This window comes from Balaenoptera ricei, chromosome 15, assembly GCF_028023285.1.
Source record: "Balaenoptera ricei isolate mBalRic1 chromosome 15, mBalRic1.hap2, whole genome shotgun sequence".
Taxonomy (NCBI): Eukaryota; Metazoa; Chordata; class Mammalia; order Artiodactyla; family Balaenopteridae; genus Balaenoptera; species Balaenoptera ricei.
Genome location: NC_082653.1, coordinates 53,640,774 through 53,658,527, shown reverse-complemented (window position 1 = coordinate 53,658,527; position 17,754 = coordinate 53,640,774). Strand labels below are relative to the sequence as shown.

The following is a 17,754-nucleotide window of genomic DNA, read 5'->3' as shown; positions in this document are numbered from 1 at the left end:
TTTCATTCATTGTTGTCAGCAAGAATCCGGCAATTTAGATGGATGGCAGTTTGTTCTAAATTTAAGTCTTAAGTGTTTGCCCGCTTTAGGAATTGTAGAATCAAAGCAGTCTGCCTCTTCACTTTTGTATAATGATGCGATTTTAATTGCCAACGAAGTATTTTAATGCTGCATTTCACTGGTTTGGCAACATATACTGTTTTATATAATCTGATCACACCCATTATTTTTTTTGCAGCTTTGTGTGCGACAACTGCTTGAAGAAAACGGGCAGAACTCGTAAAGAAAACAAATTCAGTGCTAAGAGTAAGTTGTGGAAGGGTTTTTGTATTTTTTTGTCTTACCCTTGAAGAGAATAATTTGCCTTGATCTTTATATGAAAGTCAGCTTTATGATCAGTCTGTGTTTTAGAAAGTTTAGAAACTTTCATCTAAAACGCATATAGTAAACTTTGTGAATTCTGAGAGAGAAAATTTGTCAGCAGATCCTTCTCAAGTAGCTCAGAAATAACACACACACGTCCTGGGCATACTCAGCCCTGGGTACCTGCGGGGGCGGCTGTTTGCCCATCAGTAGGTGTGGGCCCCACTGTTGGGAAGAGTGACCCTCTGGGGCCCTCTGGGAATCAGCCAACATCACCAGGACTGGCAGGAGCCTGGTCTGCACGAGGGCTGGTTGGGTGTGTCGCTGCCGCATTGGGAGTGGCTGCTGGTGTCTGCGAGGAACAGAGAGCGCGCCCTGTTGCTATAGGAGTAACTTTTCATAGGTAGTCTTCACTTTTTTAGAGACGACACTTTTCAGAAGTGTACAGTGTGTCGTCTTTGTCAACTCGGCTGCTGCTCTCACTTCTCTCCAGTAGGACAGGCAACTAGCACACCGCTTAGGGCTCCCCAGCAAGAGCCAGGCCACCTGAGGAGCTGGAGTAGAAGAGAGATGGGATGGAGGGAGAGGTCCGCGGGCAGGAGGGAAGGGTGGCAGGCAAGGAAGAAGCCCCTCTGAAGCCTTCCAAGTCAGCGTTAATTCACGTTCAAACTCTGTCATTACCAAAATCCACAGTTACCCTATCACTTAAACTCACTCTTATAAAATCTTTTGAAATATTGATGAATTAACCAGCTATTATAATATTTCTCTTTAGATCAGGGTTTCTATACTGACATTTGGGCCAGAAACGTCTTTGTTATGGGGGCTGTCTTGTGCTTAATTAGAATTTTAAATTTATTTATTTATTTATTTATGGTTGTGTTGGGTCTTCGTTTCTGTGCGAGGGCTTTCTCTAGTTGAGGCAAGCGGGGGCCACTCTTCATCGCGGTTAATTAGAATTTTAGCAGCAGGCTGCTGCCCACTAAATGCTGGTAACACTCCCCGCCCCACCCCCACCATGAATGGTGGCCGTCAGAAACGTCTTCATACATTACCAGATGTCCTGGGTTGGGGGCATGCAGGTGAGAACCCCTACTTTAAAGGATCCATTCTGAGTGATGCCACTAAAGCAGTCAGCTACTTAGAATCAATCTCCTGGGCCAGAGCTTTGGTGACCAAAACAGAAATTGCCAGGAGAGCTAGGCTTCAATAGAAGAGCAGTTGCGGCCAGAAGAGAGAGGGGTCGAGGGGGGGGGGGGGGCGGGTAGGAGAACCTGAGAGCTGGCCCAGCCCCCACCCTCCCCTAGTGTCCAGAGAATGGTGGAGAGGGATATGTGGACCTTTGGCAAATGAGCTTCAAAGATATAGAACCTTCACTTACAGAAAAGGACCTTAGAGGTGGTGTGTCTCCCCTTGGTTTTTGATTTGATTGTGTATTAGCATCATCTCTGCAAGTGTCTGTCGGTCACAAAAGAGAGGTTGCGTCATTTGCACTGACTTAGTGCAGTGGGCACTCCGTGTCCACGCATGTGGGACCTGTGGGTACAGAGGGCCTTCTGTACTGCACCATTGTATGTCAGGAACTTCAGCATCCTTGGATTTTGGTGTCTGAGGGGTTCCTGGAACCAGTCCCCTGTGGGTGTGGAGGGACAACTGCATTGAAAATATCTTCCAGCTGCTGGGCAGAGAGTGATACTAAACAACTGACTATCCACCCAAAACCACCTCCCCATTAACGCCACATGCACAACGCAACTCGGGTGGCTAAAGGGACGAAAAGTAAGAACTACAAATGCTTTGGAGGTCAGAGTAAGAGAGTGTTTTTACTGTGTTCAGTTATGAAAAACCTTCCTAAAAGAGATAGAGCCCAGAGGTCAGAAAGCAAAAGGCTGAAGGATTTGATCACATAAAGGGAAATATAAGGCTCCCATGGTCAAAAATATACCTGGTGGGGTACAATTTAAAATGTCCATTTTTAGACTCAGCAGTTCCACTTTGACGCACGTCTCCTACAAAGATATTTGCTCATGTGCTTAAAGGCACGTACAGGGCCGTCCGCTGCAGCACGATGGGCTGTGGGGAGTGGAAACGGGAACCTAAACCAAAGCACGTGGCCACCCTGTGGGAAGCCCAAGGCACCATCACAGTGAGGGTGGCCTGGGCCCTGCTGTCCAGTGGGAGGGGCTGCTGCAGAAATGCCCACCCTCAGTGCCTGTACTTGCTGGTCTGGAGGACACCTTCGCATGGCACCGCAGCATGAGAACAGCCCTTCTTTCCCCAGTACTGAGTCTCTGAGCACGTGCTGGCTGCTCTCCAGGTTTACACGGTGCCGTCCCGTGTGTAAAGCCCATGGCTCTTCTCTCAGGGGACACAGCGGAGCACCTCTCCAGCCCTCTTCACGGCGTTCAGTTTGGTGCTTGTGACCAGACCGTCATAATTGTCTCATTTAAAAACTGTATTTTGGGCTTCCCTGATGGCGCAGTGGTTAAGAATCCACCTGCCAATGCAGGGGACACGGGATCGAGCCCTGGTCCGGGAAGATCCCACATGCCGCGGAGCAACTAAGCCCGTGCGCCACAACTACTGAACCTGCGAGCCACAATTACTGAGCCTGCACCCCACAACTACCAAAGCCTGCCCGCCTAGAGCCCGTGCTCTGCAACAAGAGAAGCCACGACAGTGAGAAGCCCACGCACCGCAACGAAGAGTAGCCCCCGCTCGCCACAACTAGAGAAAGCCCGCGTGCAGCAACGAAGACCCAACTCAGCCAAAAATAAATAAATGTATTAAAAAAAAAATAAAATAACTATTTTCAGAGTGAAGTAAATCAGAAAAACAAATACCGTATATTAACGCATATATGTGGAACCTCGAAAAATGGTACAGATGAACAGGTTTGCAGGGCAGAAATAGAGACACAGATGTAGAGAACACATTTATGGACAGACACCAAGGGGGGAAAGTGGCGGGGGGTGGGGGGTGGGATGAACTGGGAGACTGGGATTGACATATACACACTAATATGTATAAACTAGATAACTAATAAGAACCTGCTGTATAAAAAAAATAAAATTCAAAAAAAACCCTGTATTTTTAGTACAGGTAATTCAGGTAATTTGGGGAAAAAACGTAAAGACCTAATTTTGAAGGTTTACTCCTATTCATTATGTGAAAATCATAGTGTGCGTAATCGTAGTTTCACAAGGGAAGGGGGAGCTCCCTGCACTAGCGCAGGGTGGCCCTTCTTAGCTGTGTCCTCCCTTTCTGGATTGGAAGCCACCTCATGAGGGAACAAAACTTGCTCAGCAGCGGCATGGGCGGGAGTACAGGGGGGTGAGAACGTGAGAATTTTCTTCTGGGCTTCACAAAGAATAGATGAGATGGTCTAAGTCCTTTGCACCTAATTCTCTTTTTCTCAGGATGGTTATCTCAGCTGTGGGAGGTTGAAATAAGGGGATCCAGAGCATGACTAAACAGCTGTGGAAAGTGTGCACGTGTATCAGAGTGTGAAACATAATTCTACTTCCGCTTATTTTTATAGCTTTTAAAGTTCTTATTTTTTAATGGGGTCTTTATTTCATTGCCATTGTAAGTTTTTTTTTTTAATCACTTTTATTGAGGTATAATTTATATACCAAAAAAACTCTACCATTGGTATGTTTATTGCAGAGAAACTAAATTTAAAAAGCCTAAATTTTGCAGATATTTCTTAACCTCAGTAAGGAATCTTCTAAAATCCTGTCATCTGTAGTCACTGTTAACCTTTTGCAGCTTTCCCGTCTAGTCTTTTATCCCCATATGCACAGAGTTTTTTTATGCTATGACTGTATGTGTATTTATATGCTGTGTAACTCCTGGCCTGTCCCTGGGAGAGGGAGGGTACAGAGGGGCAGGGCGGAGGAGCCCACCAGCAATGGTGCCAGGCAGGTCTCCGTCCTGGGACAGCGTCCCTTGCCGCCCAGGATTGGAATGCTCGCAGAGCGAGGTAGCCCTTGGCTGCATGCTAGCTTAGCTGTCTCAGACTCTGCACCAGGACTCTCATCAGAGCTGGGCAGGAAGGGGCATTTGTGCCATCCTGTCTGTGAGGCTGTGCCAGCCCTGCCTTCCAGGGAAAGCAGTGGCAGGCTCCCCATTTCTGTTAAGAGTTCTTCAAGTGTGCGTTCCAGCCTTGGGGCACAGCTGTGACACTGAGCAGCTGTGTGGGCGCAGCCAGGGCCAGATCTCTGTCTCACTAGGGGCTGGGCATGTGGGGCAGGAGGCAGGGTGGACCCAGTGCGGCTCCCTCGTGCCTGCTCCCCTGCTTCACCCCAGAGCCCATCTTCTTTCAGATTTGGGTCCACCTTTGTGTCTCTTCTGCCCCTTACAGTTAGAAGAAGATGGAAATATTGGGCATTTGACAGTTTTCAATGCGTGGAATGCCTGAGATTCCAGGGTCCACCTTTCTTTTATAAAATGCTTCTTACCTCATAGGACACATTAGACCCCTTCTGTATTTGGAGAATGTTACTCCTTAAAATACCAGACTACACTGAAAGAGGTGCATTCTGTGACCTCAACCCTCCCGAAGCCCTCTCATCTGCTTGTGCTGGACTTTGCAGGACTGCAGACCACACGGTTGGGAAACCACTTGGAAGACCGAGTCAACAAGTTTTTGCGGCGACAGAATCATCCTGAAGCCGGGGAGGTGTTTGTCCGCGTAGTGGCCAGCTCAGACAAGACGGTGGAGGTCAAGCCCGGGATGAAGTCACGGTTTGTGTGCAGACGTTCCAGTGGGCACCCCACGTGGTTAACCAGAGCCTTGCTTTCTGGCAAAGCTTTAGAGTTTGCATAATTTGAAAGCTTTTCATCAGTTAGCATGTAGCCACCCTTCTGTCAGTATCCCACGTTCATCAGGGGAGGTGGAATTCCTGTCTGAGTGAAGCAGTGTCACAAAGAATGGGGTCAAGGCTCCGAGCTGCCTGGGCCAGTGGAGGAGCTCTGGGCCAGTGGTCAGAAGGGGGGACCTCGCCTCCAGCTTCTCTGCACTGAGCGGGTTTACGGCAGCAGGTCTCGCCTGTAAAGCACTTTGTAAATGGTGGTGATGCATGCAAACATCAGGCTCTTTTATTTCAGGTTTGTGGATTCTGGGGAAATGTCTGAATCTTTCCCGTATCGAACCAAAGCACTCTTTGCCTTTGAGGAAATTGATGGAGTGGATGTGTGCTTCTTTGGGATGCACGTCCAAGAGTATGGCTCTGATTGCCCCCCTCCAAACACAAGGTAATCCTCTAGCTCCTTCGGGGTGCGTGTCACGTGTTGTGCTAGCGACCGAGGCTCTAAACATCTTAGAGAACTACTAGTTAGTTTCGTTAGTTTGTTTTTTGCTAAGCCAGTGGGAAGTGAAGAGTTTTGATGACTGTAGAGTGCTTTGTGTTGTAAGCACACGTGGGTTTTGATCCTGGTCTTGCTGTTGCCCCTGTCTTACCTGGGGCAGGTAAACCAATGGAGGAGGGGGTGGGGACTGCTACACAGGCCGGGCTTCTCTTTGATGCACTTATGAAAATGTCACACCTCTGCTGAGAGTTATTTCATGTTCAGTCAAGAATCTGGGTGAGAAGGAATTAGAAGTGGCTTTTCCTAATTTGCCCTGATCTCTCCACGGTTCCCCGTGGTGAGTGATGGCATTGTTTCGTAGTTCAGTGATGAAATTGAATTCTATTTTATTGATTGGTAGCAGAGCTTGGGGATGGCAGATTTCTTATGTCCTGTTTGTGGCCAGTGTAAATGCTATCAAAACAGAATTTATTTCTGGAGCTTTTTTTAGATGCTGGTGTTTGGTTTCAAGTTTGGGAGATAACCTGAACTTTCAATTAATTTCTTCCTCACCCTGCCCCCCAGGCGTGTGTACATATCTTATCTGGACAGTATTCATTTCTTCCGACCCCGATGCCTCCGAACAGCTGTTTACCATGAGATCCTTATTGGATATTTAGAGTACGTGAAGAAATTGGGGTGAGTTTAATTCAAATTATTCAGAACTAATAAAAACTCCGCTTTTAATTTTCACTGTGTATTTTGTGAAATAACACAAGTATTTCTTAAGGTTTTTTGTGTTTTTATTTTAATGTCCTTAAACGGATTCAGGGGTCTCCAGAGCACCCTTCCAGCCAGATGCTCTGTTGGGCCACTTGGGTCTGGGGCTCCCAGCACAGCTCATGTGCTTTCCCTGCCTTCTGTGTTTTTCTCACATTCTAGTCTTGTTTTTTTAAAACTTTATTGAGGCATATTTTATGTATCATACAATTCACCTGCTTCAGGTGTACATTCAGTGATTTTTAGTAACTTTACCGAGTAATGCAGCTGTCACGGTAAATCAGTTTCAGAGCATTCTCATCCCCCCCACCCCTGTTAAGATCCCTGCACCCATTTGCTGTTCATCCCTTTTGGACCCCTGCCCCCAGTGACTACTAATCTCCTTTTTGTCTCTATAAATGTGCCTTTTCTGGACGGTTCATAGAAGCGGAATCCTACCAGATGTGGTCTCTTGTGTCTGACTTCTTTTCCTGTCTCTCTTCTTACGTTCTAGATCACATTTCTTTCCCAAATTTGGAAAGGAGATGTTTGATTGAAGTGTCTTGAGCAGAATGAATGAGATCTATTTTGTCTTTAACCCCTTAGAAAGAAATACTCAACTTCCTTTCCAATGTGCAGGAGACAGTAGATAGGAAATTCAGTGCATCCACCCTGGGGACAAGCCGTCTGATACGCCTGACCCGTTGCCGTCTTCCCAGGCTCTCTCCTGTGTCACAGGTTCTCTTGCAGCGTTAGCCCCTGCCTGACATGCACACCCAAGAGGGAGGTACCGTAGGGCCAATTTCCAGGCTGCGTTTGCACTCTGTAGAGATTTGGCTTTACCCTAACCCCCTTCCCCAGCACAATGGTTTGGAACCTCTCTTGGGCCTCTCACGTGTTCTGCCAGAAGCATTTTGTAATTTCTTTTTTGTTGTTTTTCTTCATAGTTATTTCTGTCCTTTGGTCCGTGTTCCTCAGCTGTTACTCCTCGAAGGCAGGGATGATTTTGCTCACTGCTTCCATCTGAATTGTGTGTATGTCCTGCAGGTATGTAACAGGACACATCTGGGCCTGTCCCCCAAGTGAAGGAGACGACTACATCTTCCATTGCCACCCCCCGGATCAAAAAATCCCCAAGCCAAAGCGCCTGCAGGAGTGGTACAAGAAGATGCTGGACAAGGCCTTTGCCGAGCGCATCATCCATGACTATAAGGTGCCCACACCGCTGAGGGCGGGTGGGGGGGGCCTCCTCACCACTGACTCCCACATCTTCACGTGTCTCCCTCTGTGCTCACATGGGTTAGAATTATATCTACTTATGAGTATTGGAAAGCAAAAATTAAAAAAATCATAAACTAAGAAGCAACTTCTCTGCTGTCCGTCAAGATTTGCAGTTGGCAGTCCAAGAGAAGTGGCGGCAGAGCCTGTGAAACCATGCGCCTCAGGAGTGCGCGGTCCCCTCTCCACGTCGTGGCCCCGAGCCCCCTCCCCAGAGTGTTGTCACCCAGCCCGACTCATCTCACCGCTGTGCTTGTTCACTTTCCAGGACATTTTCAAACAAGCAACTGAAGACAGGCTCACCAGTGCCAAGGAACTGCCCTATTTCGAGGGTGACTTTTGGCCTAACGTGTTGGAGGAGAGCATTAAGGAGCTGGAACAGGAGGAAGAAGAGAGGAAGAAGGAGGAGAGCACCGCGGCCAGTGAGACCCCAGAGGTAAAGCCCAAGGGAGGGCCCCAGCGCACGTGCTAAAGGCTGCGCTACAGCAGGTCAGGGAGTGAGTGTGGGCTGCTCAGTTCTCAAGACATGGCCTCCTTTGTCTGTGGTGGTGTTTTCATACCTAACCTCACCGTGTTACCGCCCACCACAGGGCAGGCCTGGGCCTGGGGGCACAGCCCACACTGGGTGCTGGGCGAACTGGAGACACATCACCTACTAGGTGGACAGAGGGGCTTGCTCTGGCATCTCTGGGCAGGACAGCGGGGCTGAGACATGGCAAGATGAGAGAGGAGGGCGCCCTGCCAGGGAGCCCAGAAGAGGTGCTGGAGATAGAGATGGAGATGGAGACGGGTATCATGATCAGGAACCAGTCAGTTCACTTTAGAAATGACTTGAGGAGGAGACTCTTGTTTGCCAGGCCTCATTCACTCTCCTTGTGGTAAACTGCCCCCCACTCTTCACTGGGTGTTCATGCGTCTGTGCACTCACTCTGGTCACTGAGCCCCCGCCATGTGCGGGCACCGTCCTGAGGGGTGCAGTGGGAACTAAAGAGGTCTCCATCCCTGCCTTCAAGGGGTGTGTGTCCTAGTGTGTGGTGCATGCTGAGATGGTGTAGGACAGACACGAGGGAAGAGGGCAGATGCAGCACCTTTGGGAGGGCCTGTCTGGGGAGGTGGCATCTGAGCAGAGACTGACTGGTGAGAGGAGCCCAGAAGATCCAGGAGGAGGAGCCTCCAGCAGGAGGGGGAGCGTGGCAGAGCCCGAGCCGTGCCGTGTTTCACATGTTCAAGTAAGAGGTGGTGGTGGCTTAGTTGGATTCGTAGCTCTCGGCAGTGAGCAGCGTATGACGTGTTTTGAGAGTAACAACCTCAGAACTTAGGGCGCATCTTTGTGGCGCATGAGGCAGATCCTGGATCGAGGCTGCCTGCTGGGTCTGGGGCCTTAGAATTGAGTCCGTGTTGCTGCGTCTCCCTGAAGGGGAGAAGGAAGGGAGAGCACACTTGGGGGAAGAAGTCAAGAATTAGCTGCAGATGTGTTCATCTCGAGATGCCTGTTACCAGCCGTGCAGGCCTGGGGCCCTCAGGAGGGCTTGGGGCTGCATGTGGAGCCAGCATCCGGAGCCAGGGGTCTAGGGTTGAATGTCTGCATGGCTGCTTCGTGCCAGGCAGCATGTGCTTTAGGGTTTGTCCTTTTTGCAAGACAGCATCCCTAGCCCCTTCCAAAATGGAGAAAGCGTGGGTGAGGATGTGACAAGTACTCATGTCACAGGTGGGTCCCGAGGAGAGGTCAAGGGCTGTGGTCATCGTTCTCTGCCTGCCTTTTGCTGGACCTCCCTGGAGGCAGGACCCGTCATCCCCTGGAACATGGGGTGATTTAGGGCTGGAGATGCTGCTCCTCAGGGACTGCAGAGATGCCGGCAGGTCCCTCCCTGAAGCTGACCTGGAAGGGTGGGCTGGATTTCAGTGGAAACTTGGAGTGCCTGTGGGAGAAAGACCACAGCCGATCAGTGAACCCAGGTTCCTCTGCCTCTGCCGGACGGCCACCCAGGCACAGGAGGTGGCCTGAGTCAGCACTGGCATCCAGGGCTCAGGGGGTGCTGGGAGGAGAGTCTGTGCTGCCGGCCAGCTGCCACAGAGGGGCTCTGAGGGGGACACAGCCCTGGCTGTGTGCCCGTCGAGGAGGAGTGCCTGCCTCCAGCCAGTAGAAAACATAGGACCAGGAGAAACGGCTTCCACCCCCTCAGTGGTTAGATCCCAACTAGCATCCCAGGTGTGTTCTTCCCTCCAGCCTCCATGTGATGTGCGGCTGCTGTGGCACAGGCAGTGTTTGCTTTATGTTTGTCACCACTGTACCCACTCAGTCCTGGCCAAGTCCGGGCCCTGCTTCCATACTCACCTCCTTCCCCTCAGCGGTTTCCTCTGAAGGCAGCAGTGTTGACAGCCACGCACATGGCCTGTGCGCAGGCCGGTAGGGGTCTGCTCGGCGGTCTCCTGCCTCAGGCCCAGCTCCCTGGAGCCCCCGCAGCAGGAGCTGGTGGTCTCCCTGCTGGACGTTGGAGCAGGAGGCTAGGCAGGGCCGACAGCTCTGAGTCTTATTACAGGGCAGCCAGGGCGACAGCAAGAACGCCAAGAAAAAGAACAACAAGAAAACCAACAAGAACAAAAGCAGCATCAGCCGAGCCAACAAGAAAAAGCCCAGCATGCCCAACGTGTCCAACGACTTGTCCCAGAAGCTCTATGCCACGATGGAGAAGCACAAAGAGGTGGGGGTGGGCGGGGTGGGGTGGGGGCGGACCAAGTGCAGGGGGAGGAGGCCCGGCCTGGCGACACCACGCTGCTTGTCACCAACGCAGTTCAGCCCCGGGGACAGCAGGAGTCGGCTCGGTCCTTCTCTCAGCGAGGCTGACACTGCTCCTCCCTGCCGTCCCCCAGGTCTTCTTTGTGATCCACCTCCACGCTGGGCCCGTCATCAACACGCTGCCCCCCATTGTCGACCCCGACCCCCTGCTCAGCTGTGACCTCATGGATGGGCGGGACGCCTTCCTCACGCTGGCCCGGGACAAGCATTGGGAGTTCTCCTCCCTGCGGCGCTCCAAGTGGTCCACGCTGTGCATGCTGGTGGAGCTGCACACCCAGGGCCAGGACCGCTTCGTCTACACCTGCAACGAGTGCAAGCACCACGTGGAGACGCGCTGGCACTGCACCGTGTGCGAGGTGAGCGCGGGGCACCTGCCCGCGCAGAGCTGCCGGCAGAGCTGGCAAGGCCCACGGCGCTCTCGGGCTGTGCATGTGTGTTTCAGGGCAACTCTTAGACAGTTGGCGTTTTCTAGGGAGAAAATGACCAGATGAATGCTCATCTGTCCACTCCACTAGTCCACTGTTGGTTTTGAGATTGTGTTTTGGGGTTCACGAATGAGAGGGTTTCTCTCGATGTTGGTGGGGTTCCTGCCCTGTGCCTGTTCTGGGGCTTAGCACCAGCCGTCCAGGGCAAGGAGCAGCCGGTGTCTGCTCACGGGGCAGCCTGGTCCCGACCTCGTCCCAACGGCATGTGTCCAGGGTGCGGGGGAGCTGGTCTTCAGGGGACGGAGGGAAGCCAGTGAGCTTCCCTGGGAGGCAACATTTGTGCTGACCTTTCCAGGATGCGGAGATGATCACAAGCACTTTGTTATTTTATTTGTTGTGTTTCGTTAACACCAGCTCTGTGTCAGGCACGTGCACAGGCCTTTCGGTGCAGGGTGGGAGGGCAGAGAGAAGAGAGCACGGTGGTGCTTTGGTTCCATTGGGATTCTGACTGGTTCCTCTTCTGGTGCTCCCAGTCTAGGCTTGCCAAGAGGTCGGGGTTCCCTGCTGCTGTCAGGCTGGGTCCCTTTGGTCAGGGATCTTGAACCCCTCCTCCCTTGTCCTGGTGGATCCTGTGGTCAGACCACACCGGCACCCCCTCTGCGGCGGTCTCGGCCTGTCCCTGGCACAGACGGGTCACTTGCACGGGGTATCACGTGCTCTGCCTCCCCCCGCAGATGGTCAGACTCCCCTCCTGCCCAGTCCTCACCTTGCTGGTGTCAACGCCTAGATAGTCCCCATAGTCGAGCGCTCCACAGCAGCAGCTCTGTGCTCTCTGGGGGCAGAGAGGTTCTCTATAATGCCTTCGTCTCTCTGCCACTCTCTCCAGCTTCCTTTTGTCCTCTCTCTTATTTCCCACTGTGGGGATTTTCACGTCCTTGCTGTGAGAAGGTTAGCAGTCCTGGTCACAGGGCTCATCCTCCAGATCTAGTGCTTTGTGGTCTCCGTCTCCAGGTGCAGCTTTTAGAAACCTGGGGAGGGGGCATTATGTTGCCATGGTGCGAGCCCAGGGCCTTCCTCCTGGTAAAGGCCTCTCAGCCCCAGTGCCCGCCCGAGCTCTGGGGATGCACCGAGGGCACCCGCAGCAGCCCTAGAGCATAGGGGCCCCAGCCTCGGGGTGCTCACAAAGCTGCACACACTGTGAGCCAGCAGGTTGGGAGAAGGCAGAGGGGCCCCCAGAAGAGGGCGACTAGGTGCACCGGTGGTCTCTGGAATTTCTGGGCTGTGGAGTGTTCCCGGGAGTGAAGGTTCCAGGGAGCAGACACGTTTGGCATCTGTGAGCCTCGTGGGGATGGTGGGGAGCCGGTGGTCGGGGCCGCGTGCTGACGCTGGCTTGTCTCTTGTCCTCGCCCGCAGGACTACGACCTCTGCATCAACTGCTACAACACGAAGAGCCACACCCACAAGATGGTGAAGTGGGGGCTGGGCCTGGACGACGAGGGCAGCAGCCAGGGTGAGCCACAGTCCAAGAGCCCCCAGGAGTCGCGGCGCCTGAGCATCCAGCGCTGCATCCAGTCCCTGGTGCACGCCTGCCAGTGCCGCAACGCCAACTGCTCACTGCCGTCCTGCCAGAAGATGAAGCGGGTGGTGCAGCACACCAAGGGTTGCAAGCGCAAGACCAACGGCGGCTGCCCAGTGTGCAAGCAGCTCATTGCCCTCTGCTGCTACCACGCCAAACACTGCCAAGAAAACAAGTGCCCCGTGCCCTTCTGCCTCAACATCAAACACAAGCTCCGCCAGCAGCAGATCCAGCACCGCCTGCAGCAGGCCCAGCTCATGCGCCGGCGGATGGCCACCATGAACACCCGCAACGTGCCTCAGCAGAGCCTGCCTTCCCCTACCTCAGCACCACCCGGGACCCCCACGCAGCAGCCCAGCACGCCCCAGACGCCACAGCCCCCCGCCCAGCCGCAGCCGTCGCCCGTGAACATGTCACCAGCCGGCTTCCCCAGTGTGGCCCGGACTCAGCCCCCAACAACGGTGTCCACCGGGAAGCCCACCAACCAGGTGCCGGCCCCACCGCCCCCCGCCCAGCCCCCGCCCGCGGCAGTGGAGGCGGCCCGGCAGATCGAGCGGGAGGCCCAGCAGCAGCAGCACCTGTACCGGGTGAACATCAACAACGGCATGCCCCCGGGGCGCACGGGCATGGTGACGCCGGTGAGCCAGATGGCCCCTGTGGGCCTGAACGTGCCCCGACCCAACCAGGTCAGCGGGCCCGTCGTGCCCAGCCTGCCACCTGGGCAGTGGCAGCAGGCGCCCATCCCCCAGCAGCAGCCGATGCCAGGCATGCCCAGACCCGTGATGTCCATGCAGGCCCAGCCGGCCGTGGCCGGGCCGCGGATGCCCAGCGTGCAACCGCCCCGGAGCATCTCGCCCGGCGCCCTGCAGGACCTGCTTCGGACCCTGAAGTCCCCCAGCTCCCCACAGCAGCAGCAGCAGGTGCTCAACATCCTCAAGTCCAACCCTCAGCTGATGGCAGCTTTCATTAAACAGCGCACGGCCAAGTACGTGGCCAGTCAGCCCGGCCTGCAGCCCCAGCCCGGCCTGCAGCCTCAGCCCGGCCTGCACCAGCAGCCCAGCCTGCAGAACCTGAATGCCATGCAAGCCGGCGGGCCGCGGCCCGGCGTGCCTCCACAGCAGCCGGCGATGGGCGGCCTGAACCCCCAGGGCCAGGCCCTGAACATCATGAACCCGGGGCACAACCCCAGCATGGCAAGTATGAACCCACAGTACAGAGAGATGCTGCGAAGGCAGCTCCTGCAGCAGCAGCAGCAGCAGCAGCAACAGCAGCAGCAGCAGCAGCAGCAGCAGCAGGGCAGTGCCGGCATGGCCGGGGGCATGGCGGGGCACGGCCAGTTCCAGCAGCCTCAGGGACCCGGAGGCTACCCCGCGGCCATGCAGCAGCAGCGGATGCAGCAGCACCTCCCCATCCAGGGCAGCTCCATGGGCCAGATGGCGGCCCAGATGGGACAGCTCAGCCAGATGGGGCAGCCTGGGCTGGGCGCAGACAGCACCCCCAACATCCAGCAGGCCCTGCAGCAGCGGATTCTGCAGCAGCAGCAGATGAAGCAGCAGATTGGGTCCCCGGGCCAGCCGAATCCCATGAGCCCCCAGCAGCACATGCTCTCAGGACAGCCGCAGGCCTCGCACCTCCCCGGCCAGCAGATGGCCACGTCCCTCAGTAGCCAGGTGCGGTCTCCGGCCCCTGTCCAGTCTCCGCGGCCCCAGTCCCAGCCTCCACATTCCAGCCCGTCGCCACGGATACAGCCCCAGCCTTCACCACACCACGTCTCGCCCCAGACTGGTTCCCCCCACCCAGGACTCGCAGTCACCATGGCCAGCTCCATAGATCAGGGACACTTGGGGAACCCCGAACAGAGTGCAATGCTCCCCCAGCTGAACACCCCCAACAGGAGTGCGTTGTCCAATGAGCTGTCCCTGGTCGGCGACACCACGGGAGACACCCTAGAAAAGTTTGTGGAGGGTTTGTAGCATTGTGAGAGCATCACTTGTTTTTTTTTCCCTTTCATGTTCTTGGACCTTTTGTACTGAAATCGAGGCATCTGGGCTCTTTTTATTCCTAGATGGAACTGCTACTTCCAAGTCATGGAAGGGTAGATTGCTGTTTAAAGAAACAATACAAAGAATATATTTTTTTGTTAAAAACCAGTTGATTTAAATATCTGGTCTCTCTCTCTCTTTTTGTTTTTTTTTTTGTTTTTTGTTTTTTGTTTTGGGGGGAGGGGGGTTTTGTTTGGATTCTTTTTGTCGTCATTGCTGGTGACTCATGCCTTTTTTTAACGGGAAAAACAAGTTCATTATATTCATATTTTTTATTTGTATTTTCAAGACTTTAAACATTTATGTTTAAAAGTGAGAAGAAAAATAATATTCAGAAACTGATTCCTGAAATAATGCAAGCTTATAATGTATCCCGATAACTTTCTGACGTTGCGGGAAGATTTTTTCTATAGTGAACTCTGTGGGCATCTCCAAGTATTACCCCTGGATGATAGGAATTGGCTCCTGAGCGCACACACGTACACACCCACACACACATCTATCTATACATACTGGCTTAAGCCAAACTCTTGTCTTGCAGATGTAGAAATTGTTGCTTTGTTTCTCTGATAAAACTGGTTTTAGACAAAAAATAGGGATGATCACTCTCTTAGACCATGCTAATGTTAATAGAGAAGAAGCATTCTTTTCTTTCTTCTATGTGAAACTTGAAATGAGGAAAAGCAATTCTAGTGTAAATCATGCAAGCGCTATAATTACTATAAATAAGAAAATTCAAGAAGATTCAATCACTGTATAGAATGGTAAAGTACCAACTCATTTCTTATATCATATTGTTAAATAAACTGTGTGCAACAGACAAAAAGGGTGGTCCTTGAATTCATGTACATGGTGTTAACACTTCGTGTTCCAGCTCTTTTGTTATGAAAATGCTGTTTTCAACATTGTATTTGGACTATGCATGTGTTTTTTTCCCCCGTTGTATATAAAGTACCGCTTAAAATTGATATAAATTACTGAAGTTTTTAACATGTATTCTGTTCTTTAAGATCCCTGTAAGAATGTTTAAGGTTTTTATTTATTTATATATATTTTTGGAGTCTGTTCTTTGTAAGACATGATTCTGATTGTTTGCTCACAGAGGAAAGGTGGGGGCCGCGGTCCTGGTGGCCGGGGGCGGGGAGGGGGGCTGGGGTGGCAGCTGGGCTCAGCCAAGGCCTGGAGGGCCCTCCTTTGCTGCTCATGGAAGAACCTCACTCGAGCCGGGGACACAAGTGGCCCTGAAACAGCACTTTGTCGCCTGTCCACACTCCCCATCTTAGCCACCCCCACCCCACCCCCGCTCCTACATGCCAATCCCAGAATTGATGCAAAGGGTGTTCCGGGAACTACAGGGGGTTCCTGGCCTGCCCCCAAATCCTGGTTCAGTGAGGGAGGATGCCGCCACGGCCTCTGACTCTGGGCTGGGCAGATGCGGCTCCAGTCCTGCCTTCTCCACCTTCCTCTAGAAACAGCGAGGTACTGCCCTGGGGGCCGCTGGGGGGAACGATGTGGAACACTGGCCACCAGCCCTGCTGGGGTGAGAAGAGGCCTCCAGCTTCGAGCGACACTTGCACTCGGCCACCTGGTCCACCCCTCCTCTCTGAGTCCAATTCCAGGGGCCCTTAACTGAGGGGGTGACACTCGAGGTCCTGAATGCTGTAAAAATGACATCTATGAGGAAGACCACTGCCAGGAGAGTTGACATTCATTCTTTGGTCTGTGCACCCCCTCCCAGGGCACTGGCAAGTGGGGTCCTGTCTCATTCCCCTGCCTCCCAACCAAGGGTGGTCTCAATCGAGGGGTTGTGATGTCAGACTTAGAAATCACAGCCCAAATAGCTTTCCTTTTGGCCCTGTATTCACAAAAATCTTTTCAAAACACTTGAAGTGGGAATCTAAATTTGAGGAAACTCTCTAATTAGTTGTAACGCAGGGCTTCAAATCTTGTTCTAATGTTGTAGATTTAGCCAGGTAAGACTAAGACCACCATCTCGCCACCAACCAACCCCCATCCCCACCCATCCCCAAAGGGAAGCGGGGCCAGGCCCTCCATGGCCACGTGCCATCCTCGCCTAACGTGCTCAAGTCCTGCGTCTGTGACCCTCTTCCCGGTCGCCTTCTGCACTGATGGGAAAGCCCTGGGCTGAGTCTGTTCAGACAAGAAGTGTGAGCCATCTGGGCCCTGGAGAAGCAGCTCCAGGCCCACACTTCAGATGTGCAGCCCTCTTACCCTGGCCAATGGGGAGTCTCTTTCAGGTCATCCCAGAATCCAAAACTGTGCCGACCTCATCCTCTTGGAGTCCCATGCAATCTTGTTGCCAAAGGATGCGGCCAAGGGTGTGGGCTGGATGCTAACCTGGCACTTGGCGTAAGGAAGTTTCTGTGAGAGCTGGAAAGCCCCGACGCGGTGTCTCACATGCTGTCTACTTAGGAGGAGAAAAAAAAGTCCTGTGTTTGTGATCAGAAAGAGGAAACTTGGGCTTCCCTCGTGGTGCAGCGGTTAAGAATCAGCCTGCCAATGCAGGGAACACGGGTTCAAGCCCTGGTCTGGGAAGATCCCACATGCCGCAGAGCAGCTAAGCCCATGCGCCACAACTACAGAGCCTGCACTCTAGAGCCCGCAAGCCACAACTACTGAGCCCACGTGCCACAGCTACTGAAGCCCGTGTGCCTAGAGCCTGTGCTCCACAACAAGAGAAGCCACCACAATGAGAAGCCCACACACCGCAACGAGGAGTAGCCCCCACTCGCCGCAACTAGAGAAAGCCCGTGCGCAGCAACGAAGACCCAATGCAGCCAAAAATAAATAAAATTTAAATATTTTTTTAAAAATTAAAAAAAAAAAATCCGCCTGCCAATGCAGGGGACACAGTTTCAAGCCCTGGTCCAGGAAGATCCCACATGCTGCGGGGCAGCTAAGCCCAGGTGCCACAACTACTGAGCCTGCATGCCTAGAGCCCATGCTCTGCAACAAAAAGAAGCCACCACAGTGAGAAGCCCGCGCACCACAACGAAGAGTAGCTCCCGCTCACCACAACTAGAGAAAGCCCACGTGCAGCAACGAAGACCCAACACAGCCAAAAATAAATAAAATAAATAAACTTATTAAAAAAAAAAAAAAAGGAACTTCTGCCATGAATAAAGTTGCCTGAAATCCTTGGGAAAAAAAAAGAGGAAACTTGAATGAAATGTGCTGGTGTTTATAATAAAAGCTGGCAAA

At 52.8% G+C, this 17,754-nt stretch overlaps 1 protein-coding gene across 2 annotated transcripts in view; it reads left to right on the top strand.

Moving 5' to 3' along the window:
* The window catches only part of CREBBP (CREB binding protein), a 129,563-nt gene extending 113,952 nt beyond the window's left edge, over positions 1 to 15,611 (top strand). For both annotated transcript variants that reach the window (XM_059898588.1, XM_059898589.1), the window contains 9 exons: positions 239 to 306; positions 4,962 to 5,112; positions 5,476 to 5,622; positions 6,241 to 6,354; positions 7,462 to 7,627; positions 7,961 to 8,128; positions 10,233 to 10,394; positions 10,564 to 10,845; positions 12,328 to 15,611. In XM_059898588.1, coding sequence (XP_059754571.1) covers positions 239 to 306; positions 4,962 to 5,112; positions 5,476 to 5,622; positions 6,241 to 6,354; positions 7,462 to 7,627; positions 7,961 to 8,128; positions 10,233 to 10,394; positions 10,564 to 10,845; positions 12,328 to 14,463 — 3,394 coding nt within the window. In that variant the 3' untranslated portion in view covers positions 14,464 to 15,611. The remainder of the gene's footprint in view (positions 1 to 238; positions 307 to 4,961; positions 5,113 to 5,475; positions 5,623 to 6,240; positions 6,355 to 7,461; positions 7,628 to 7,960; positions 8,129 to 10,232; positions 10,395 to 10,563; positions 10,846 to 12,327) is intronic.
* Positions 15,612 to 17,754: the final 2,143 nt, after the last annotated feature.